Source organism: Cnephaeus nilssonii (genome assembly GCF_951640355.1).
Source record: "Cnephaeus nilssonii genome assembly, chromosome: 20".
NCBI lineage: Eukaryota > Metazoa > Chordata > Mammalia > Chiroptera > Vespertilionidae > Cnephaeus > Cnephaeus nilssonii.
The window spans coordinates 12,788,577-12,809,141 of NC_137091.1; the positions used below are offsets into that span (position 1 = coordinate 12,788,577).

Here is a 20,565-nt window from a genome sequence, read left to right on the forward strand (position 1 = left end):
AAAACAGACTTTGGCTTCTAGAAAACTTACCATGTACTCTTGACTGTTTCACTGAGTCTAAGTCACTGCTCACAACATGAGTAGTGTAAAAACTGTGGCAGTGGGGAACTTGGGTGGGGTGCCTGTGCCACAGTGTGCTGAGAAATGATCCCAGTCTCTTCCCACCTCCACCTTAGCAAGAAGAGTGCTGTGACATTCGCTCTCCTCCAGAACTGAACACAATTATGAAGTCTGTTCCTTGCTTATTCCCTTGTGATAGTTCAGGTATTACCACTTGGAATCAATGTGATGAATCTGAAGCAAGACTTGCTTAGAAGCTGTTAATGCTGTTTTGTTTTTTAAGGTTATGGCTGAAATAAAAACATTTAGATATTGGCACGACTCACAGAGTGACAGAAACACTGTCCTGGTGGGTAAGAGTGTGAGGCCCACTCAGGGCCCTGCAGTGCCAGCTGTGCTTATGGGTGGTGAGCCAGCCACTGGAATCTCTGAAAGTCCATTTCTGTCTTTTGCTCACTCTTCACCCATTTACATTTTTACACATTTTCATGGGTTTGGTTCTCTCAACTATAACATTGGGTATCACCTAGCAATTTGATTTGAATAAGATAAAAATCTCCCCAGCCAACTTCTGTCTGTATACTATTCAGCAAGAACTGAAAAAAAGAGTTAAAAGGAAGGATGGAGCTAAATCGAAGTAGTAGATTCTATCTAGCACCCTGAAATAGGTTTGGTAAGCCACTGAGTTTTTCTAGGTGAAAGCAAAAACTCTTCCTGTGAGCCACACACATGGGCTATCATGCCAGTTCTATTATGGAATATCTATGTGTGGCCTTGAAGCCGGCCCAGGTGTGACTTGTGGAGTTAATGATTATCCCAGCAGTTATCCAAACTTACTTGGCTCCACTGGGCTACAGGCAGTTCACCTGCAGAGGAGTCTCCGGGATCCAGCATGTTTCCTTTGCTCATTGGAGCTGGACTGGTGGTTCTGAACCTAGTGACCTCTGCTAAGAGCCAGAAAACAGAACCCCTTAGTGGCTCTGGGGACCAGCCACTCTTCCGGGGAGCAGATCGATATGACTTTGCCATCATGATCCCTCCAGGAGGCATAGAATGCTTTTGGCAATTTGCCCACCAAACTGGATACTTCTATTTCAGCTATGAGGTAGGTACTTGGGCTCCTCTGGCCACATGGGAGAATTTTTTTGTTGTTTCCTTTTGTAAAGTGGGTCAAGTCCTTGACTAACATGAGGTTCTGGTTGTCTTTATTATGCTGTGATTCTCCATCTGTTAATGAAATAGACCTGCAGTTAGATGGAAACTCTTGGATGAATAATCACTAAAACATATGGCTTGGCTTCCCAAACTGGAGGCTATGGAAGTGTGCTCAAAACCATGAGACAAATGGGGTGCCTCTTTCTGGAGAAACTATCATCACATTTACTCAGATTTGGAGATGAGAAAATACATTTTTAAAATATTAAAATAATACGGATATGGAAAGTCACATGAACTTGAGATTTCAAAAAGACACTTCAGTTTATGGGGCTAGGAGAGCAACATTTAGTCTCTTGCCTTTAGGGGTAATTCTGGCAAACTGGAGAGTCACTGGCTCAACGTTTCGCTATTGGGCCAGACAGTCCTGTTTGTGTTAAGAAGGTAAATGTTTTCAACTTGCCTGTTCACAGGCCAGGTACTTAAATCCGTCCTACTCAATAGTGAAGTTAGAGGTGGTTCATTCCCTTTGTTTTTCATCTTAGAAACCTCTTTAACTTTCTAATCTGTTCACATAGTAATAGATTATGTATACTGACCTTACTTCACTGTAACTTCAAAACTTATTTTGCCGAGTCGCTGTGGCTCTGTGGTTGAGCGTTGACCCATGAACCAGGAGGTCACTATTTGATTCCCCGTCAGGGCACATGCCCAGGCTCAATCCCCAGTAGGGGACGTGCAGGAGACAGCCAATAGATGATTCTCCTCATCATTGATGTTTCTATTTCTCCCCCTCTCCGAAATCAATTTTAAAAATGTTTAAAAAACAAAAACAACTTATTTTAAATGAACTTACCAGAGCTTTTTCTTATCTTTAAATTGTGATAAAAGAGTAGTTATAGTCAGCTCACTGTAGCCTGGGCTTATCAAGACCCAGCTTGGCAATACTCAGTGCCTACTGAGTGCCTTATTTGCTATGAAGCATGAAATAAGCCCAAGTGTGTGAGGACAACACCAGGGAGCTCAAAGCCACACTAGTTCAATCTCTACAACCAGAATCTTGCACACCAACTGATTTAGGCCTGCTGTGAGGCCTGTGCCATGTCTTTTTTATACAGGAGTGCCATCTGCATTTGGGGCAATTCTTTGTCCTGCAGTTCTGTTTCTAACATGGCAGGATGTTCACCTTTGCTGTCTCTCCTCACCCCACTGCAACACCATTGTTATCTCAATCCAAATTCCCAGAAGGGGTGGGCAGTACCATCCCTGATTGAGAACCACATAGGATATCAATCTTACCACTTAACTAGCTTCTTGGTGATGTATCAGGGACTGTTCTTCCTCTTTAATGTGTCTCGGCAGGTTCAGCGGACACTGGGAATATCACATGACCGGCATATTGCTGCCACTGCACATACCCCACAAGGTTTTCTCATAGAAACCTCTCAGAATGTTCGGGGCCAGATTAACTTCTCTACCCATGAGACAGGTCTGTTTTTATAACTACAGCTATTCTAATAATCATCTTTTTTTTTTTAATTGGGAAAATGATGAAGTATTGAAATTAAGTGGCTAAAATGTGAAAACCCTGGCTTTTTTGCATAGGATGGTAAAACAGTAGGAAAAAACTTCAGCCTGGAACACCATAAACCAGTTTTCCTGGAGACGGCCAATGGCCAAGTGGCAGTCCACTGGCAGTGTGGGGGCAGTCTCCAGGTGGCTCTTTATAATTCCAGGGTCCAGAAACTCAATTTTATCTCATCATCCCGAACTAACCAGAATATAGGAAAGTGCCCCAAACAGACAGACTAGTTAAAGATACAGAATTTCATTTAATAAATTTATTATGGGATGACATCTCTTTCCAGTCATCGGAATACATGACCCAGTTACCAAAAAGCACTCAGAACCAGAGTAAATGCACAGCCATGAAAAATATCCACATCCCACAGCAAAGTACTTCTCTCACCAGAAAAGTCCTACAGCCAGATCGAGCCTGTCCCCGCCTGGGACAGCACCAGTCAGCAGCACTCTACCAGCCAGGTGTACGAAAAAAAGATGTTTTTCAACAGGAGCAGACGATCCTTCACTGTGTAGCATTATAGGATATTTAGCATCTTTGGCCCCTCCATGCCAGTAGTGCCTTCCAATCATTTCGATAAATACACTCTCACACACACAAGGGGAGGCGACCCCAGCTGCAAACCAGCGCCAGTACATGCCCAAAACCATCCGTCCCTGTACAGACCACCTTGCAGTTACTCATTTCTTTCATTCACAACACATCAATTTTTGCCTCGTTTAAGTTCAAGATGGTATCCTCCAGCTCTTAATTTCAACTCAATTTGAGAAATTCCTTGAGATAATAGGTTGAAAAAGAGGAAGGAAACACTGATTTCTTTTCTCTATAGACCTAGTTAGTAATATCTGCCAAAACATGATTATTATAAGTAATGTTTAGTAAAATAAGTTTCATGTAAGATCAGTGTAACTTCTACATCAAAAATTGGATCACTGTACTTGCTAAGTAAAAAGAAGGTGCTAATGTAGCATACTGACCCCTGGAGAACTGCTATCTCCACACCTAGAGAGTGAGAGATCAACAAAGGGTGGGAGACCAAGACTTGGTAATGATCCAGGGATTCCTACAGGTTTTTATCAACTTTGTCTAAAAAATCAGCAAAACCACTTTGGTTCTGTGCAAGTGTATCTCAATTTTGGAGTCTTCTATGAAGAGCCTGAGATGGACCATAAACAGAAGAACGAAAGAAAACAACTGAATGATACTCTGGATGCAATTGAGGTAACTGTTTTGTGGGAGAAACATCCATGGAAACAGATTTTAAATTTGGAGAAAAGATTAAAAATATGGGAGTGATAGCATTTGAGCTGAGAAACCAAACAGGCAAGGGGATTTAAAGCCTTTAATTTTTATGACTTGGAGTTCTTGTTTTATACTTTTTGGCTCTATAAATGTGCCTATTTTGTGTATTTCATATGAGTGAAATTACACAATGTAGCCTTTTGTCTCTGGCTTCTTTCATTTAGTATGTTTCCAAGGCTCATCCATATTGTAGCATGTATTTAGTATTTCATTCCTTTTTATGGCTGAATAATATTCTACTGAATGGATATACCACTTATTTACCCACCCATCAACTGACAGATATTTGCGTTGTTTCCATTTTTTGGCTATCATGAATAATGCAGCTGTGAACATTTGCATAAAGGTTTTTGTGTAAATGTGGTTTCATTTCTATATATAGTAGTGTACTGGGTCATATAGTAACTGACTGTGAGGAACAGCTGTTTTCCACAGTGCCTAAACCATTTACACTCCCACCAGCAGTAAATTTCTCCACATCTTCACACTCGTGTGAAATGGTATCTTGTGATTTTTGAGTTGCCTCTAATGACACTGAGCAACTTTTCAGCATTTGTATATCTTCTTTGGAGAAATGTCTATTTAAATCCTTTGTCCACCTTAAAACGGGGTTGTCTTTTTATTTTTGAGCTGTAAGGTTTTTTTAAAATATATTCTGGATATGTTATCAGATATGATTTACAGGTATTTTCTCCAGTTCTGTGGAATGTCTTTGCACTTTCATGATCATCTCCTGGATGCACTGAAGTCCACTGCCTAGTTTTGTAAATGAAGTTTTACTGGAACACAGCATGCTTAATTGACAACTACATATTGTCTATGGCTGTTTTTGTGCTACAACGGCAGAGTTCAGTGGTTGCAAGAGACTGCATGGCCTGAAAAGCCTAAAATATTTACTATACTGTCTGGCTCTGTAAGTTTGCAGGCCTTTGTCTTCTACCATATGCAAGAGCTGAAGACACCACTAGGACAATGACGTGTTGTGTGGTATCTAAATCTAGAGATCTCTAGAAGAGTTCTCTAGTTTCAATATTGAAGTTTTTTTAAACTTAAAGACCAGGCCATGTTTTCATATATTGCAAAAGCAGCAACACTTATCAATTACAATAGCCAACTTATTACAGATCATAAAATAACTTGTTACTCAACTTCCAATAAAAAAAAGAAAACTACTCCCAGATAACTTAAGTTAGTGCCGGAGAGCATCCAGGTGAGGCTAGATGGGGGGTAGGGAGGAGCCCTTTCCTTATTTCATTGTCTGTCCCACAGGAAAGTACACGAAAGGTACAGAAAAATATCTTTCACATGTGGCGTCATTACAACTTTGCCCGCATGAGGAAAATGGCCGACTTTTTCCTTCTCCAATCAAACTATAACTATGTGAACTGGTGGTCGATGGCTCAGAGCCTTGTTATTGTTCTTTCTGGGATCCTGCAGCTGTACTTCTTGAAGCGTCTCTTCAATGTCTCAATGACTACTGACACAAAGAAGCCAAAATGCTAAGCTAAAATAATTAGTGTGCTGGCTCTTTTCTTCTGGGGCAGAAGCTTGTCAAAGCTTTGTTAAATCAGCTTTGTAAAGTTACTGGGGGGGGGGGGGGGGGAATCAATTTCTCCTATTAGAAAGTTTTAGTTTATTGCACTCATCTACTGAGGCAAAATGGCAATAAAGGAATAAAAATGTTTAAGTTTTGATGTTGGCTATTTCTAATGTACGCACCAAATGTACCATCAAAATACTGTAGCAGTCCCTTAACCTTCTATTTACTTATTTTAAATATTTTTTATTAATTTCAAAAAGGAAGGGAGAGGGAGAGAGAGATAGAAACATCAATGATGAGAGAGAATCACTGATCAGCCACCTTAGGCACATCCCACAATGGGGATCCAGCCCACAACCCCGATATGTGCCCTGACTCGGAATCAAACCTTGACCTCCTGGTTCATAGGTTGACACTCAACCACTGAGCCATGCCAGCTGGGCCACTAAGTCTATTCAGAGGTTAACAGAGAACTGGTGAAGGGAGAAGAGTTGAAAAAATGGGTGAAAAAGCATTCTACAATTGGTAGTAGCATTATAGGATATTTAGCATCTTTGGAGTTAAAAATGTTTTATTTTTAGAGATGTCACCTTTGGAATTTAAACAGTATAATCATTAGAAAATCTGTTTTATAATATAGGTAGTTTAAAAAATATTTCCCTGTGAAATTATTTTCATTTTAAAAATACTTTAATTCTAAAAATGATTTCAGGAAGCATGGGGAATAATGAAGGTGGTAAATTACTTCAGGGTCTTTGATTAGTGCTTTTTGTCCAGTCCAGTAAGGTAAGTAAAGGTTCATAAGGGAAATGTTTTAGGAAACCAAGGTGATGAACATAACATTCAACCTGAAATCACCATCCAGGAAAAAGATGCAGAAAACAGCTTGGAAAAACCAAAATAATGTAATCAAATTATACTCATTAGATCCTACGCTTAGTAGCAGAAACACTCAGTATATGCAACATAAAAACAATTCTTACCACTTAGTCAGCACCTGTCATTTGCTAGGCAAATTCTGAAAACCATTCTTAGGTAGATGGTTAAAGCTGTTTTTTGAAACAGAAGAAAATGAAGCTCATTAAAATTTAATGACTCATCTAAAACATCATAGAACTGGTAGATATTAGAACTGGGTTTAGGATCCAAGTTTTCTTCCACACCACACAGCACTCATAAGGAAAACTAGAATAAATTGCTCTTAGTATTTTATCCAAATTTCATTTGTAAAATCCCAGACATGGCCAACTATTCTCATACAGCAATATCTACCTTCCTAATATTAATAAATAAGTAAGAAAACCTGTTGTGTTCTTACCATAAGCTTGGAAAAATGTTATCACAGATAACAATGAGCTATTCTTGTCCTCAATTCCAATGATTTAGAATCTTTTACTGAAAATAAGGAGCCCTCTGATTGAAATATAAAAAACACGATATTCTATTTAGTAACAAACACAAACACCCAAAACGCCATTTTTGACCCATTCCTGCTTAGTAAGAATCCAGCCTGCATTTGTCCATATCAAACTAAGTAGTCCCTGGAGAGATCACAGTGTTGGCCAAATTCAACATGATGGTGGAGCCTACACAGACACAGGAAACAAAGCTAGGCCCTTCCACACAGCCATAAGTCCTCGCGATGATTTCGTTTTAAGTCAATGTCTCTTCATGTCGCACATATTCCCCAATGTCTGCTTGATGAAATACCACAATCGCCATGGGGTCTACTTTCCTGCAGTCTTGTGTAGACTTTGCTGCCACCCCAAAACCCTGGGATTCAAAAGAAGAGACACTGATTCACTCAAGTCATTCAATAAGCACGCACTGAAGGCTGGAAATAACAAAAGACATAAAAAAAAATTACAGTTCTCTGAGAAATTCAAACGGTGCTGAGAATTTAGTCTCACAAGCCCACAGACCAAAAAATACATCTTTCTTGAATAAAAAAAATCTTTAATTTATGTAATAACTACCATCTGTACTCACCAAAGGGATGTCTGCCATGGAGTACACCACCACTCCCTGGTACTGAGACGTGTTTTCAGTGATTCGACCCAGTCCAGATTTTAACACGTGATTCCCATACAGGAAGGACTGCTCTGCTCCAGACTTTATCCACACTTTGTACTATATAAAAGAGAATCAAATCCCCAAACAAAAATGTTAACAGCTATCTCCCTGCAGATAAGCTAGCAGCTGGATCTAGGATTGATTTCTTGAAAGATGCATATTTCCCACAAATTGTTCATCCCCTACACAGAACTGCCAGGTTCTTTCCTCCACTCTATGAGCACCTTCTCCTATGCACAAACAGCTCTTTTTCTGGACCTACTATGCCCCTCATCACAGCCACCTATTTGCTTTTCGATCTTCAGCTGGGTTTGCGCAGGCTTTTCCACTTTGCTGGAGATAATTACAACTGGTAGTCACAGGACTCCTGTCCCGGAGCCCTAGCCATACCTTCGAACATCTCCACGTGCTGGTGCTGACGCCAACCACTGTCAGGGACTCCGTGGCAGAGACGCTGCCCAACTATCTGCGTTCAAGGGTGGCCCTCATCCCTGACCTCCTCCATCCCCAGTGGCCGACTGGAAACCACCCCACAAACCTTGGCATAGGGTGCAAGGTAATCCAGAGCTGTGATGTGCAACCGGAATTTGTGGGTCTTAGTGAATTTTCCGAAGCAGGTCCCCAGCGACACCAGCTTGTCACCGGAGATGTTGGCGGCCAACTTCAAGATCTTTTCACTAAAAGGGTGAGGAAGAAAGAGGTGTCATTTAAGGGCGCAAGTGTGACCCAGACCCCGACCCGGGTCCATGCTGCCCGCCGGCCCCTCCTCACCTCACGTAGTACACGCGGTCGTTGTGCAGCCTGAAACAGTAGGTGCCGTCGGGCCTATCGACCAGCAGCTGAAGGTTCTCCCCGATGCTGTGGACAAGAGGCGGACTGGAGGCCGCGTCCTAACGGACGGGCCCGGCCCCGCGCCGCACTCCGCCCCCGCCCCTTCCTACCACACACACTCCCTCTTCCGCCCCCCGCGCTCTCACTATTTTGCTATCTTCTCAAACATGACACGAGTCTCCTCTTCAGTCAAAGGCCGCATTTTCCCGCTGTCGGAACACCGGATCCTCGTGCCTCGGTCGCCGGAAGAGGAAGTCAGCCGCCAGCCTCTCTCTCCCTGGCAACCCCAAAGCCCGCTTCCCATTGGTTCCCCACGCCAGCGCCGCCGAATCAGAAACCATCGAGACGGAAAGTGCACCTCCGTGGCTTCCGGTCCTAGCCTCGGAGTCAGCGCCCTCTCTGGGCCGGAAGGGGAAGTGACGCCGCTGCCGGGAAGATGGCGACGATGGAGGCAATCCCGTCCTCCGCTACGGCTTCCGCCACGGCCACCGCGGCGGCTCTCGGGGAGGTGGAGGATGAAGGGCTCCTGGCGTCGCTGTTCCGGGATCGCTTCCCGGAGGCCCAGTGGCGGGAACGGCCCGACGTGGGTCGCTACCTCCGGGAGCTGAGCGGCTCCGGGCTGGAGCGGCTGCGGCGCGAGCCCGAGCGCCTGGCGGAGGAGCGCGCCCAGCTGCTGCAGCAAACGCGCGACTTGGCCTTCGCCAACTACAAGACCTTCATCCGCGGCGCCGAGTGCACCGAGCGCATCCACCGCCTGTTTGGCGACGTGGAGGCGTCGGTCGGCCGCCTGCTCGACCGCTTGCCCAGCTTCCAGCAGAGCTGCAGGTGCGGTGGGCCGGTGCCAAAGGGGCTTTTAAACAGCTGCAGTAGTGACATTGACCATGGTGGAGATAGCACACACTTACGTAGCGCTTACCATGTCCCAGGCTCTCCGAGCACTTTATTAATCCATTTAAAATTCACAGCAGTCTCCGAGGTAGGTACTGTTTTTCCCTTTTTATGTGTGAGGAAGTTGAGACACGGAGAGGTTAGTGATTGTCCAAGGGCCCAGCTATTACGTTTACTAGTCAAAATTGGAACTCAGCAGCACGTCCCTCCCTCAGAGGGTTGTGTGAGCAATAAACAGAGAATCCATGCAAAGCAGTTAAGAGTTGGGCCTGACATACAGAACTATCAACAATTGACAGCTTACTAGATAAGCATATTTATGTAAACATACATAAACACACATATAGACACAACGCATACAACAACTTGGACCAGAAGTCTTCTGCTCCAAAACTTTTATTGATAGGGAACTGACAAGGAAATCCTACCATTTGGGGTTGGCAAAAATTATTTAAAAAAAAAAAATTCCTTCTTTTTGAGTCATATTCTGCTTCCTTAGACCCTCAACCCATTATCCCTAGTTCTGCCTTCCAGCCTTTCATGATAAACGTTTTTAAGTGTTCTTTTGAATCTTTGGCTAATTGACAATAGCTTTTGTACCCTTCTACCCACCCCAGAATAGATAGGGGACTTCATGAAACATATCTCTGCCATTATTGCAGAAGAAATGGAAACTGGTGGGAACCAAGGTTAACAATAGCTAGGAATAGACTGAGCTGTTATTAAAGGAACATTTAGTCTGAGTCAGGTTCTGTGTTAAATACTTTACACACATCATCTCATTTAATCCTTACATCCTTAATTATTATTATTTTACCAGTGAGGAAACAGGAAAGCCTACCTACCTTACCACAGCTAGTTAAGTGGCAGATCTGGGTTCAGATCTTTACCATTTGCTAGTTGTGTGATCTTGGACAAGTTGCTTAACCCGAGATTAAAGTTTCTTCAAGGGTACTTACCTCATAATTTGGTTTGAAGATTAGATCAAACCAGCCAGCCTAGTGCCCAGTTCACAGTAAATGCTGACTAATTGCAATTAAGGTTTGGGTGCGGAGCAGCGAGCAACCAACCTTCTCCTGATTGTACTAGGAACTTTGTGAAAGAGGCTGAGGAGATCAGCTCCAGCCGCCGGATGAACACCCTGACTCTAAACCGGCACACAGAAATCCTGGAAATCTTAGAGATTCCTCAGCTCATGGACACCTGTGTCCGAAACAGCTACTATGAAGAGGCCCTGGAGCTTGCAGCCTACGTTCGCCGACTGGAGAAGAAATACTCCTCCATCCCTGTCATCCAGGTAGCCAGACTCCCCAGAGGGGACTCAAACTGATGTTCTTGTAACCAGTAATTCTGTGGTCATCACTGAACCTTGAGGCAGAAACTCTTTTTTTTTTTTTTTTTTAATATATTTTATTGATTTTTCACAGAGAGGAAGGGAGAGGGATAGAAAGCTAGAAACATCGATGAGCGAGATACATCGACCAGCTGCCTCCTGCACACCCCCCGCCGGGGATGCGCCCGCAACCAATGTACATGCCCCTGACTGGTATCGAACCTGGGACCGCTCAGTCCGCAGACCGACGCTCTATCCACTGAGCCAAACCAGTTTTGGCCAGAAACTCTATATGTTTCACATCAGTTGCTGCCAGCCAGCCAGGCTTGAACATAAACATACATCCACTCATTTATTCAACTGAGAAATGGGAATCTGTGTGCCAGGCACTCGCCGACCTAGGTGCTGGGTATGCAGTGTGAACAGAGCAAACAAGGCCCTGGCTCTCCTGAGTGTGAGCTGATAGTTGGCAAATGAACAATATGATCCGTTCAGATAGTGATTGTCTAGAGAAAACCCAGGGGATGGGATGGAAGGAGACCAGGGTGAGGTACTCTAGGGAGAGTGGTCAGGAAAGGCTCTTCTGGAGAGAGAACATGTAAGCTCAGACCCAGACGATAAAAAGGACCCAGCCACGCGTAGATGTGAGGAGAGAGAGCAAACCAGAAAGTGGAAAGAACAAGTACAGCAGGCTGAGGAGGGAAGATGGAGTGTTAAAAAATACAAAGACAGCCCAGCCAGGGGGGCTCAGTGGTTGAGCGTTGACTTATGAACCAGGAGGTCACAGTTCGATTCCTGGTCAGAACACATGCCCAGGTTTCGGGCTTGGTCCCTGGTTGGGGGCATCTAAGAGACAGCCAATTGATGGATGATTCTCTCTCATCATTGATATTTCTGTTTCTCCCTCTCCCTCTCTGAAATCAATAAAAATTTATTTTAAAAAGAAATACAAAGACAGCCCGTGGGACTGGACTGCAGTGAGCAAGGGGAGAGCATGAGGAAGCAGGTGAGGTAGGAGAAGCAGGGCCATGGTGATCCAATATGTCTCAGTTTTAGGAAATCTACTTCATACGTTAGGAAAACGGGGAATATCCAGGGTTAGTGGGATGAGTTCCAGGGAGTGTCTTTCCAAGCGTGGTGTGACTCACCCTCTGTATTGCCAGGGCATTGTGAACGAAGTGCGCCAGTCCATGCAGCTGATGCTGAGCCAGCTGATCCAGCAGCTGAGGACCAACATCCAGCTCCCTGCCTGCCTCCGTGTCATTGGCTTTCTGAGGCGCATGGACATCTTCACTGAGGCTGAGTTGAGGGTGAAGTTTCTTCAGGCCCGAGATGCTTGGCTCCGTTCCATCCTGACTGCCATCCCCAACGATGACCCCTATTTCCACATCACAAAAACCATCGAGGCCTGCCGTGTCCATCTGTTTGATATCATCACTCAGTACCGTGCAATCTTCTCAGACGAGGACCCACTGCTGTCCCCTGCCGTGGGCGAGCACACCGTGAATGAGAGTGCTATCTTCCATGGCTGGGTCCTGCAAAAAGTCTCTCAGTTCCTGCAGGTGCTGGAAACCGACCTTCACCGAGGCATAGGCGGCCGCCTGGACTCTCTGCTGGGCCAGTGCATGTACTTTGGGCTGTCCTTCAGCCGGGTGGGGGCTGATTTCCGGGGCCAGTTGGCTCCTGTTTTCCAGCAGGTAGCTATCAGCACTTTCCAGAAAGCAATTCAGGAAGCGGTGGAGAAGTTCCAAGATGAAATGAACTCCTACACCCTCATCTTGGCTCCAGCCATTTTGGGCAGCAGTAACCTGCCTGCTGCTGTGCCAGTGACTCAGCCAGGGACCCTGCAGCCGCCCATGGTGCTCTTAGACTTCCCACCCCTTGCCTGCTTCCTCAACAACATTCTGGTCGCCTTCAATGATCTGCGCCTTTGCTGCCCCATAGCCCTGGCACAGGACGTGACTAGGGTCCTGGAGGACGCCCTTGCTAAGGTGAGCACATACAGAAGGCCAGACTTGGTAATAAACTAGTCCATATGACAGTGGTGACTGCTGACTTAGAGAGGTTTAGTGTGGCTTTGGGGGTTTATAATGGCTGAGCAACACTTAGCCAGTTAGTCACCCTTCATGGAACCTAAAACAACCCATGAAGTGGTTAACCTATAGTAACGATTCTGTAATGTATTCGTTTTCTATTGCGAATAACGAACTCCCACACACATTTATCATCTCCCAGTTTCTGTGGAGCAGGAGGCCAGGCGCAGTATCAGTGGCTTTTTGACTCTTCAGGGCCAATGGAAGAGTATCTCCTGCACAGATCTCTTTTAGGGAAGTCATCAGCCCTCTTAAAAGGCTCGTTTGATTAAATCAGGCCCACTTTTGATTAATTCAGTCACTTGATTAGGGTCTTTAATTACAACTGCAAAATCTTTCACCTTGGCCATATTCTTTTTCTTTTAATTGAATTTATTGGGGTGAGACTGGATAACAAAATTATACAGGCTTTAGGTGCACAATTCCACAACACATTATCTGTATGCTGTGTGTGTGCTCCACCCCAAGTTAAGACTCCTTCCATCACCATTCCCCTCCACCCCCCATACCCTGCTCTACCCACCTTAGCTATTTGCTATTGGTTAGAAACAAGCCACAGATTCTGCCTGCAGCTAACGGGAGGGGATTATACAAAGTGGATACAAGGGGATAGAAATGACATACAAACTTCCTTAGAATTCTGCTTAACACAAGTAATGCTATTACTACTGTAATATCCTAGTATGCCACACTTTTTTTTTTTTTTTTTTTTTTTTGAGAGAGAAACATCAATCAGTTGCCTCCTATACACGCCCGGCCAGGGATTGAACCCGAAACCTGGGTATGTGCCCTGACTGGAATCAAGTCCGCCACCTTTCGGTACAAGGGATGACGATCCAACCTACTGAGCCACACCAGCTAGCACATTTAGAGTCAATGAAATTCAAATAATAGTAATTCGCTAATATTTATATAGCATTCATCATACTTTACACATATTAAGATTTGATCCTCAAAATTCTATGAGGTAGGTCCTGTCGTTGAGGAAACTTGAGGAAGGGAAGGAAAGGGAAGGGATGAGGAAACAGGCACAGAGGGTATGGAGGGCTTACCAGGTAAGTAATCAGTTGGAAGTCACAGAACCAGTAAGTGGCATAGGTAGGACTTGAACCAGGGCATCTAGCACCAGAGTCTATTGATAATCCTGTTAGCATGACACCTGTCTGTAATGCTGGGTAGGCTGCTCTGTTCTTTGTATTTGGAACTTCTTCCCAGCTCTGTTTCCTTCTTCCTTTACAATTTCCTAGTGACCTAGCTTCCTGGCCATACTCAGTAAAACCCTTTTATAATTTTTGCTTCCTTTTTCTGGATCCAACATAGTTCTGGACTGTCTCCCATGGGAGTCAATAACCATGTATTCTCTTCCACTGGAACAAGCAACTATAATGAAACAAGTTGGGTCAGAAAGACATCAATGAAATGACAGAATTGTGAAAAGTGATCACAATTCTGAATTTAAACAAAATAGTACTATAATGTACTGTTTGGAACAGCTTCCTTCATGAAAACTTGAGGGCTGCACGTTTGTGCTTAGTTTCATGCACTGCTGACAGTGACAGACTACTCTCTCAGACGGTGTGGTAGACGACTGAGTGACTGATGGTGCCTCTGTCTCTTAGGTGACCAAAGTAATCCTGGGCTTCCACCGTGCTGAGGAGGCTGCCTTCACCAATGGGGAGCGAGAGCTTTTCATCCAGTTCTGCACTGTCTTCCTGGAGGACCTCGTTCCTTATTTAAATCGCTGTCTCCAAGTCCTTTTTCCACCAGCTCAGATAGCACAGACATTAGGTAAGAGGAAGGAGAAAAGATTTTAAAAACTATTTGGTTGATCTTATTCACATACTAATTCATTCACCTATTTCTAAAATTCAGTGTGTTTTAGTGAATGTACAGAAGTGTACAACCATTACCACCATTCAATTTTAGAACATTTCCATCACCACAAAAAGATCCCTCATGCCCAATGCAGTCATTCCCCAGTCCCACTCTTAGCCCCTGGCAACCACTAATATACTTTCTGATGCAACAGATTTGCCTTTCTGAACATTTTATATAAATGGAATCATACAATGTATATATCTGGCTAAGTGGAAGAAGCTAATCACAAAAGAACCAGATATTGTATGATTTTCCAATTTGCCTTCACTTCCCTGTACCCACTCTCTCTGCCCCTGGGATGGTTGCAGGGGATGGGGGAGGCAGAACTTCCCAAAGGGCAATGGGCCACTAATCACACCAGGCAACAGTGGCTGCGCGCCACTTTCCCCCCAGCTTTTCTCTTGGGCCTGTCACAGGGAAGCCAGTGCTTGTTTACTGAGGTTGTCTTGACCCTTACTTCATCCGCCCTGCACTGTGCTGTGCCAGATTACCTTCAAAGCCTGTCTTTACAGTATAGCTTCGTCTCCCATGTCACAAAATGGCTCACTATATTGAAATACGGTAATTGTGACAGTGACTTCATGTGACATACCAGTATTTACATTTATCAAATGTTTTTTCTTTTACTTTGCCTACCATCTGGGTCAGGCATTCCACCCACTCAGCTCTCCAAGTACGGAAACCTTGGGCATGTCAACATCAGCATCGTCCAGGAGCCTCTCGCCTTCATCCTGCCCAAGAAAGAGATGGTCTTCTGTCTAGATGAAAGGGAGCCAGTGCCAGAGCTCACAGCTCCAGCTCCAGCTCCAGCACCAGAACCGGAACTCCCAGCCGAGGAGTCAAGCCTCGAGCCCATCACTCCGGCCTTCCCTGAGGAGGGGCAAGAGCAGGTTGAATCAGGGGAGCCACTGCAAGCGGATGTGCCCAGTGAGAGCACTTAACGGGGTTCCCTGCTCCCAGAACCAGACGCAGCACCCAGGGCCTGGAGGCCTATTGCAGCGCCCGGCCGGACAGCCCCAGGGGAGAGGCACGCGCCAGAGAAAATGAAAGGGGGAACCTCTTAGTCACTCCTCTTATACCATAAAAAATGAAATAAAATAATAAAGCTGATTATCGCCACCGAGAAGCGGACAGCATTCTGTGGGCGGGAAGGCGCTCGGAAACTACGATTCCCAGCGTCCCTGGCGGCTGGAGGGCTTGGCTACGGAGGCCGGAGGGGAAAGCGTAAGGGCGGGCCGCTCTTCTGGAGCACACCATGGGCCGCCTGGGGGCCGGGCTGCTGCTGGGGTCGCTGCGGGCACGTTGCCTCGTGGGGCCAGCCCTGCCGTGGGGGGAGGAGCTGGCGGTCGGAGCCCGGGCTTGCAGTTCCACGCGCCCCGGGGATGGCCTCGAGGGACCGCCGCGCCGGCGCTCCTACTGGCGCTACCTGCGGCGTCTGGTGCTGGGAGCGCCCAAGCCGCCATACCCGCACGTGTGCCAGGTCGGAGACCCGGCGCTGCGGGCCGTTGCAGCCCCAGTAGAGCCGGCGCAGCTGGCGGGACCCGAGCTGCAGCGGCTGGTGCAGCGGCTAGTGCAGGTGATGCGGCACCGGCACTGCGTGGGCCTGAGCGCGCCGCAGCTCGGGGTGCCACTGCAGGTGCTGGCCCTGGAGTTCCCGGAGGCGCTCTTCCACGCCTGCGCGCCGCGCCTGCGCGAGGCCCGCCAGATGGAGCCCTTCCCCCTGCGCGTGTTCGTGAACCCCAGCCTGCGGGTGCTGGACAGCCGCCTGGTCACTTTCCCCGAGGGCTGCGAGAGCGTCGCCGGCTTCCTGGCCTGCGTGCCCCGCTTCCAGGCCGTGCAGATCTCAGGTGCGGGATGGCAGGGACCCTGGGGCGGCTGGGGAAGCGCTTGTGTCTCTTCTGCCTCGGATCCCAGGAAAGTTTCTGTAAAACTCCCAAGTGCAGACACGTTGATGGCTGATCAGCGGAACCTTCCGGCGTGAACAAAGGACAGGATCTGGGAATTGACGGGACTCAGGACTAACAGACGGGGGCACAGCCAGCTCAAGTGGAAGAGACGGGGGTGGGAGGTTAAGAGGGGCGGTTGTTAGGCTGGCCCGGTTCCGCTGTTTCCTCACAGCTGGCCCTCTGCTCTATGCCCTCGCCCACTCTATCACACACACATCTGCCCCAAATTAGATCTGTCATGGTGGAGCGGGAGAAATGGGACCTCTTTTGCCCTGCCCAGCCCAGGGTGAAGGTGACACGCCATTCCCAGTCTGTCATACCAGGATGTTTTGTGGAATGTGGTTCTTTGCTGGGGTTGTGATGATTGTTCCTCCTGAGCAAGCCACTTGGCCCCTGAGGGTCAGAAAGTCAGTGGTCTCCCTGATTTTATATTGCACCAAGCTAGTATACTTTTTGTTAGGAATTGAAAGCGAACAGCAGTACTTCAGAAGTGGGAGGAGTGTTCAGGAGAGAAGCACCTTATTAGGAAGATCGCATAGTAAGCCCAGCAACCTAACTGAACTAAGTTGACTACTTGGTAATTGGCAGATTGGGGGCATCTTTTCTAGGCGGATAAGAGGTGCTGAGTTCCCTTCTGATGTTGCCTCTTGTAAACAGGAACATCCAGGGGCCAGGAAGGGTGGTAAGGAGGTTGAGAATGATGCAGTTCAGCATGTGCTCACCCAAACTGTAACTTCCTTTGCAGGGCTGGACCCCAGAGGAGAGCAGGTGGTGTGGCAGGCCAGTGGGTGGGCAGCACGCATCATCCAGCATGAGATGGACCACTTGCAGGGCTGCCTGTTCATTGACAAAATGGATAGCAAGACATTTACAAACATCCGCTGGATGGAGGTGAATGACTAAACCTTTCCTGAGGATTCTGAAAACCAGGACACACACACTTCAGCTTTGAGCCAGGCTTACTTGGCATTGACTCGGCTCCGACAGAAAACAATGGACTTCTGAAGCATGCCGAACGGAGTTGGAGGAAGATGTTAAAAATGATTGTGCCCTAGCTGGTTTGGCTCAATGGATAGAGCATCAGCGTGCAGATTGAAGGGTCCCAGGTTCAATTCCGGCCAAGGGCACATGCCTGGGTTGTGGGCTCGATCCCTAGTAGGGGGCATGCAGGAGGCAGCCGATCAATGATTCTCATCATTTATGTTTCTATCTTTCTCTCCCTCTCCCTTCCTCTCTAAAATCAAGATATTTTAAAAAAAATGATTGCTCCAGGTTGAGCTATAAAATACTGCCTTTAACTTGAGAAGAAAACTAACTCCCCTAAAAGAATGGACATTTCCTGATAATTTTGTATGGAGGATGAGTGGGGCAATAACCACTCTCAGTAGACATGACTTCGTAAGACCTGTGCCATCTATTCTCAAAGCAAAGATTTGCTAATAAATGTAGTTCCAGAATATCTGAAAGCTGTGTTTAAAATGCAGATTAAGGCTGTGATTGACTTTATTTACCAAATTCTTATTTTACAAGGGATTTGTGTGTCTTACCTCAAGTCCTTTGCCCTGGACACCAGTGTGTTTGTGGAAGTAAACACAGGACAGAATGGCCCCAGTTCATGGAAATGTTTACTGAGAATCCTATATAATAAAACCCTAATATGCAAATCAACCGAACGGCAGAGTGACCAGTCGCTATGACACACACTGACCACCAGGGGGCAGATGCTCAATGCAGAAGCTGCCCCCTGGTGGTCAATGCACTCACATGGAGGAGCACCTGCTCAGCTAGAAGCCATGCTCACAGCTGGCGAGCGCAGCAGCAGCAGTGGCAGGAGCCTTTCCCGCCTCCGCAGCAGCGCTAAGGACCCCTTGGGGGATGTCCCACTGCAAGAGGGCACAGGTTGGGCTGAGGGACCCCCCCCCCCCCAGTGCACGAATGTCGTGCACCAGGCCTCTAGTATTAGATTAAATGAGTACCCACACACATTAACACATTCAGAGAGTTTAGGTTCCCACTTTTGCCTTTCACCTTTAACAGACCTGGGGAGGATTTTTCTGCTGAGATTTCTTGGGCAGCTGGTACTTTGGTACTTGGCTTGTTCTTTGGGGGAGGCCAATGAGCCTCTTCCCGTCACAATTTGAGTAGAAAGAACTTGCGCTTCCTGGTCACCACACTTATTTTGGAAAAATAAATTAGCATCACGATGACTGACCAGTGTTTAACCTTAAGATGTTGTCAGAGGTGAAGGAATTTGTTTCTTTAGGTTGACTTACCTCATTTTTATGTTGTTTTGCATCGTTAATACTCTTACCAAAGTCCTCAAAGTCCCAGTATCCATGCAGTAAGAAGTCCAGTAAGTTGTTTTAGAGAGAACGAATTTTAAACAGCAGTTAATTAAATGAACCCTCCTTACAGAACTCTCCTCTAAGCTTTTTCTAAACAGGCTGAGTCTGTTGGGGGGGGGCCTATGAGGCCACGCAAAAGTGAACTAGCTCTCTGTGCATTAAACTCTGGAAGGAACAGGACTTAGCACTACCCCGAGGTGAAGTCAGGCACTCAGCCATTGGGGAAGTCTGTAGAAAGCTCTCATTAATATTGAAAACATGTGTCCTTAAAAAAACTAGAATTCAGTGACCCCTTTTCCCTCAGACAATGTTCAGAGACTCCTGCAGGGTGGCCTCAGAACATTCTGGGCCCTGGCCAGGTAGCTCTATTGGTTAGAGTAACATCCTGATACTTCAAAGTTGCTGGTTCCATCTCTGGTCAGGGCACATACAAGAAGCAACCAATGCATAAATAAGTGGAACAACAATTCAAAGCTTCTCTCTCTCCCTTCCTTTCTCTCAATTAATTAAAAAAAACACACAACAGTCCGATGCCTCCTGACAGAGCTCTGAGGTTAACAGTCCTTAGTGAGGCCTCTGTAATGTAGATCTGTAGCATCTGACTTCAGCTCCCTGACGTGGAGGCCCAAGAGTAAATGACAGCTCAGAGTGGACCGTGGAGAAACCCCGAGACTATCTCTGTTGCTGACAATATATGAGATTTACTGTTGTGACCAAATCCACAGAGGAGGAGGGATTTGGTCTACTAGTTAAGACACTACAACCCAAAGGCAAATCCTTGCATTTCCAATAAAGAAAATTTCTTGCACCGGAAGCAGATGTATTAGCCACAAAAACCACACACACCAATTGGCATCTGGAGCTGAGTTTTAGAAATCAACTTCCACAGTGAAAGCCAATGTAGGCAGGTTTAGAACAGAGTTCCAGGTAGGGAAGACGTGGATTTCAGAGGGAGCATTTAGGGGAGGAAGTTCCTCTGCACACATTCGCCGTGATTAACAGAGACCGGGAGGCCACAGCATCAGTCTGAGTTAGTTCAGCCTCGGGGTGTCTGAAAGCTGGGACTACAGCTATGAGGATGAACCCTGTGACTTGTCTAGGTGTTCAAGCAGAGGAAATGAGGAAGCAAGTTTAAAAACGGGGGGGGGGGGGGGGGGGGCGCACCAAGGACCTTCTGATTCAAGTAAAGATAATGGAGGTAGAGTAATAAAATACGAGTAAACACCAAGTTAAAATAAAACAGTACTGGCAGGGTGCTTATCCTGGCTTCTAGTCCAGCATTTACAAACATAATTGGTGGCTGAGGGCACATAACTAACCAAGAAGTATACATGTGGGAACTCCAGAGCAAGCGACAAAAATTCCAGTCACAGTTGCTGCGTAAGTGTCATCGGAGGTCAGGCCTGCTGGCGCTCCAGGTAACGAGGACAACCCATTAGCAATGGAGAGGAGCACCAAGCCCAAGCCTTCAAGAAACATAAAAATGCGGTAAGAAGGCTCAATTCAGCAGACACTTTAAGAAATTAGCTGAATTCAGCA

General features: G+C 46.2%; 3 protein-coding genes across 8 annotated transcripts in view; 2 read left to right on the top strand and 1 right to left on the bottom strand.

Moving 5' to 3' along the window:
* Positions 1–8,777, bottom strand: part of NIP7 (nucleolar pre-rRNA processing protein NIP7) — a 70,871-nt gene extending 62,094 nt beyond the window's left edge. The window contains exons 1-5 of one of the 4 annotated variants that reach the window (XM_079800546.1): positions 8,690–8,777; positions 8,484–8,570; positions 8,251–8,389; positions 7,629–7,769; positions 1,039–1,287 (exon numbers count right to left, since the gene is read on the bottom strand). In XM_079800546.1, the coding sequence (XP_079656672.1) occupies positions 1,243–1,287; positions 7,629–7,769; positions 8,251–8,389; positions 8,484–8,570; positions 8,690–8,745 (468 nt within the window). In that variant the 5' untranslated portion in view covers positions 8,746–8,777 and the 3' untranslated portion in view covers positions 1,039–1,242. Of the gene's footprint in view, positions 1–1,038; positions 1,288–5,639; positions 7,413–7,437; positions 7,474–7,628; positions 7,770–8,250; positions 8,390–8,483; positions 8,571–8,689 lie in introns of those variants that run through there. The other 3 variants (XM_079800545.1, XM_079800548.1, XM_079800547.1) reach the window with 3 other exon arrangements.
* TMED6 (transmembrane p24 trafficking protein 6) lies at positions 938–5,617 on the top strand. Its single transcript, XM_079800544.1, has 4 exons — positions 938–1,165; positions 2,578–2,704; positions 3,867–4,018; positions 5,369–5,617. The coding sequence occupies exons 1-4, from the start codon at positions 953–955 to the stop codon at positions 5,600–5,602; spliced, it is 726 nt and encodes a 241-aa protein (XP_079656670.1). The 5' UTR covers positions 938–952; the 3' UTR covers positions 5,603–5,617.
* Positions 8,778–8,973: 196 nt separating the features above from the next.
* On the top strand, positions 8,974–18,327 carry COG8 (component of oligomeric golgi complex 8). Of its 3 annotated transcripts, XM_079800541.1 has the most exons (6): positions 8,974–9,368; positions 10,521–10,728; positions 11,928–12,755; positions 14,477–14,645; positions 15,384–15,578; positions 17,427–18,327. In XM_079800541.1, the coding sequence occupies exons 1-6, from the start codon at positions 8,980–8,982 to the stop codon at positions 17,582–17,584; spliced, it is 1,947 nt and encodes a 648-aa protein (XP_079656667.1). In that variant the 5' UTR covers positions 8,974–8,979; the 3' UTR covers positions 17,585–18,327. The 3 variants fall into 3 exon arrangements, with proteins under 3 accessions (XP_079656667.1, XP_079656666.1, XP_079656668.1); XM_079800540.1 differs by lacking the exon at positions 17,427–18,327 and having other exon boundaries at positions 15,384–15,850; XM_079800542.1 differs by lacking the exons at positions 14,477–14,645; positions 15,384–15,578.
* The last annotated feature ends 2,238 nt before the right edge of the window (positions 18,328–20,565 follow it).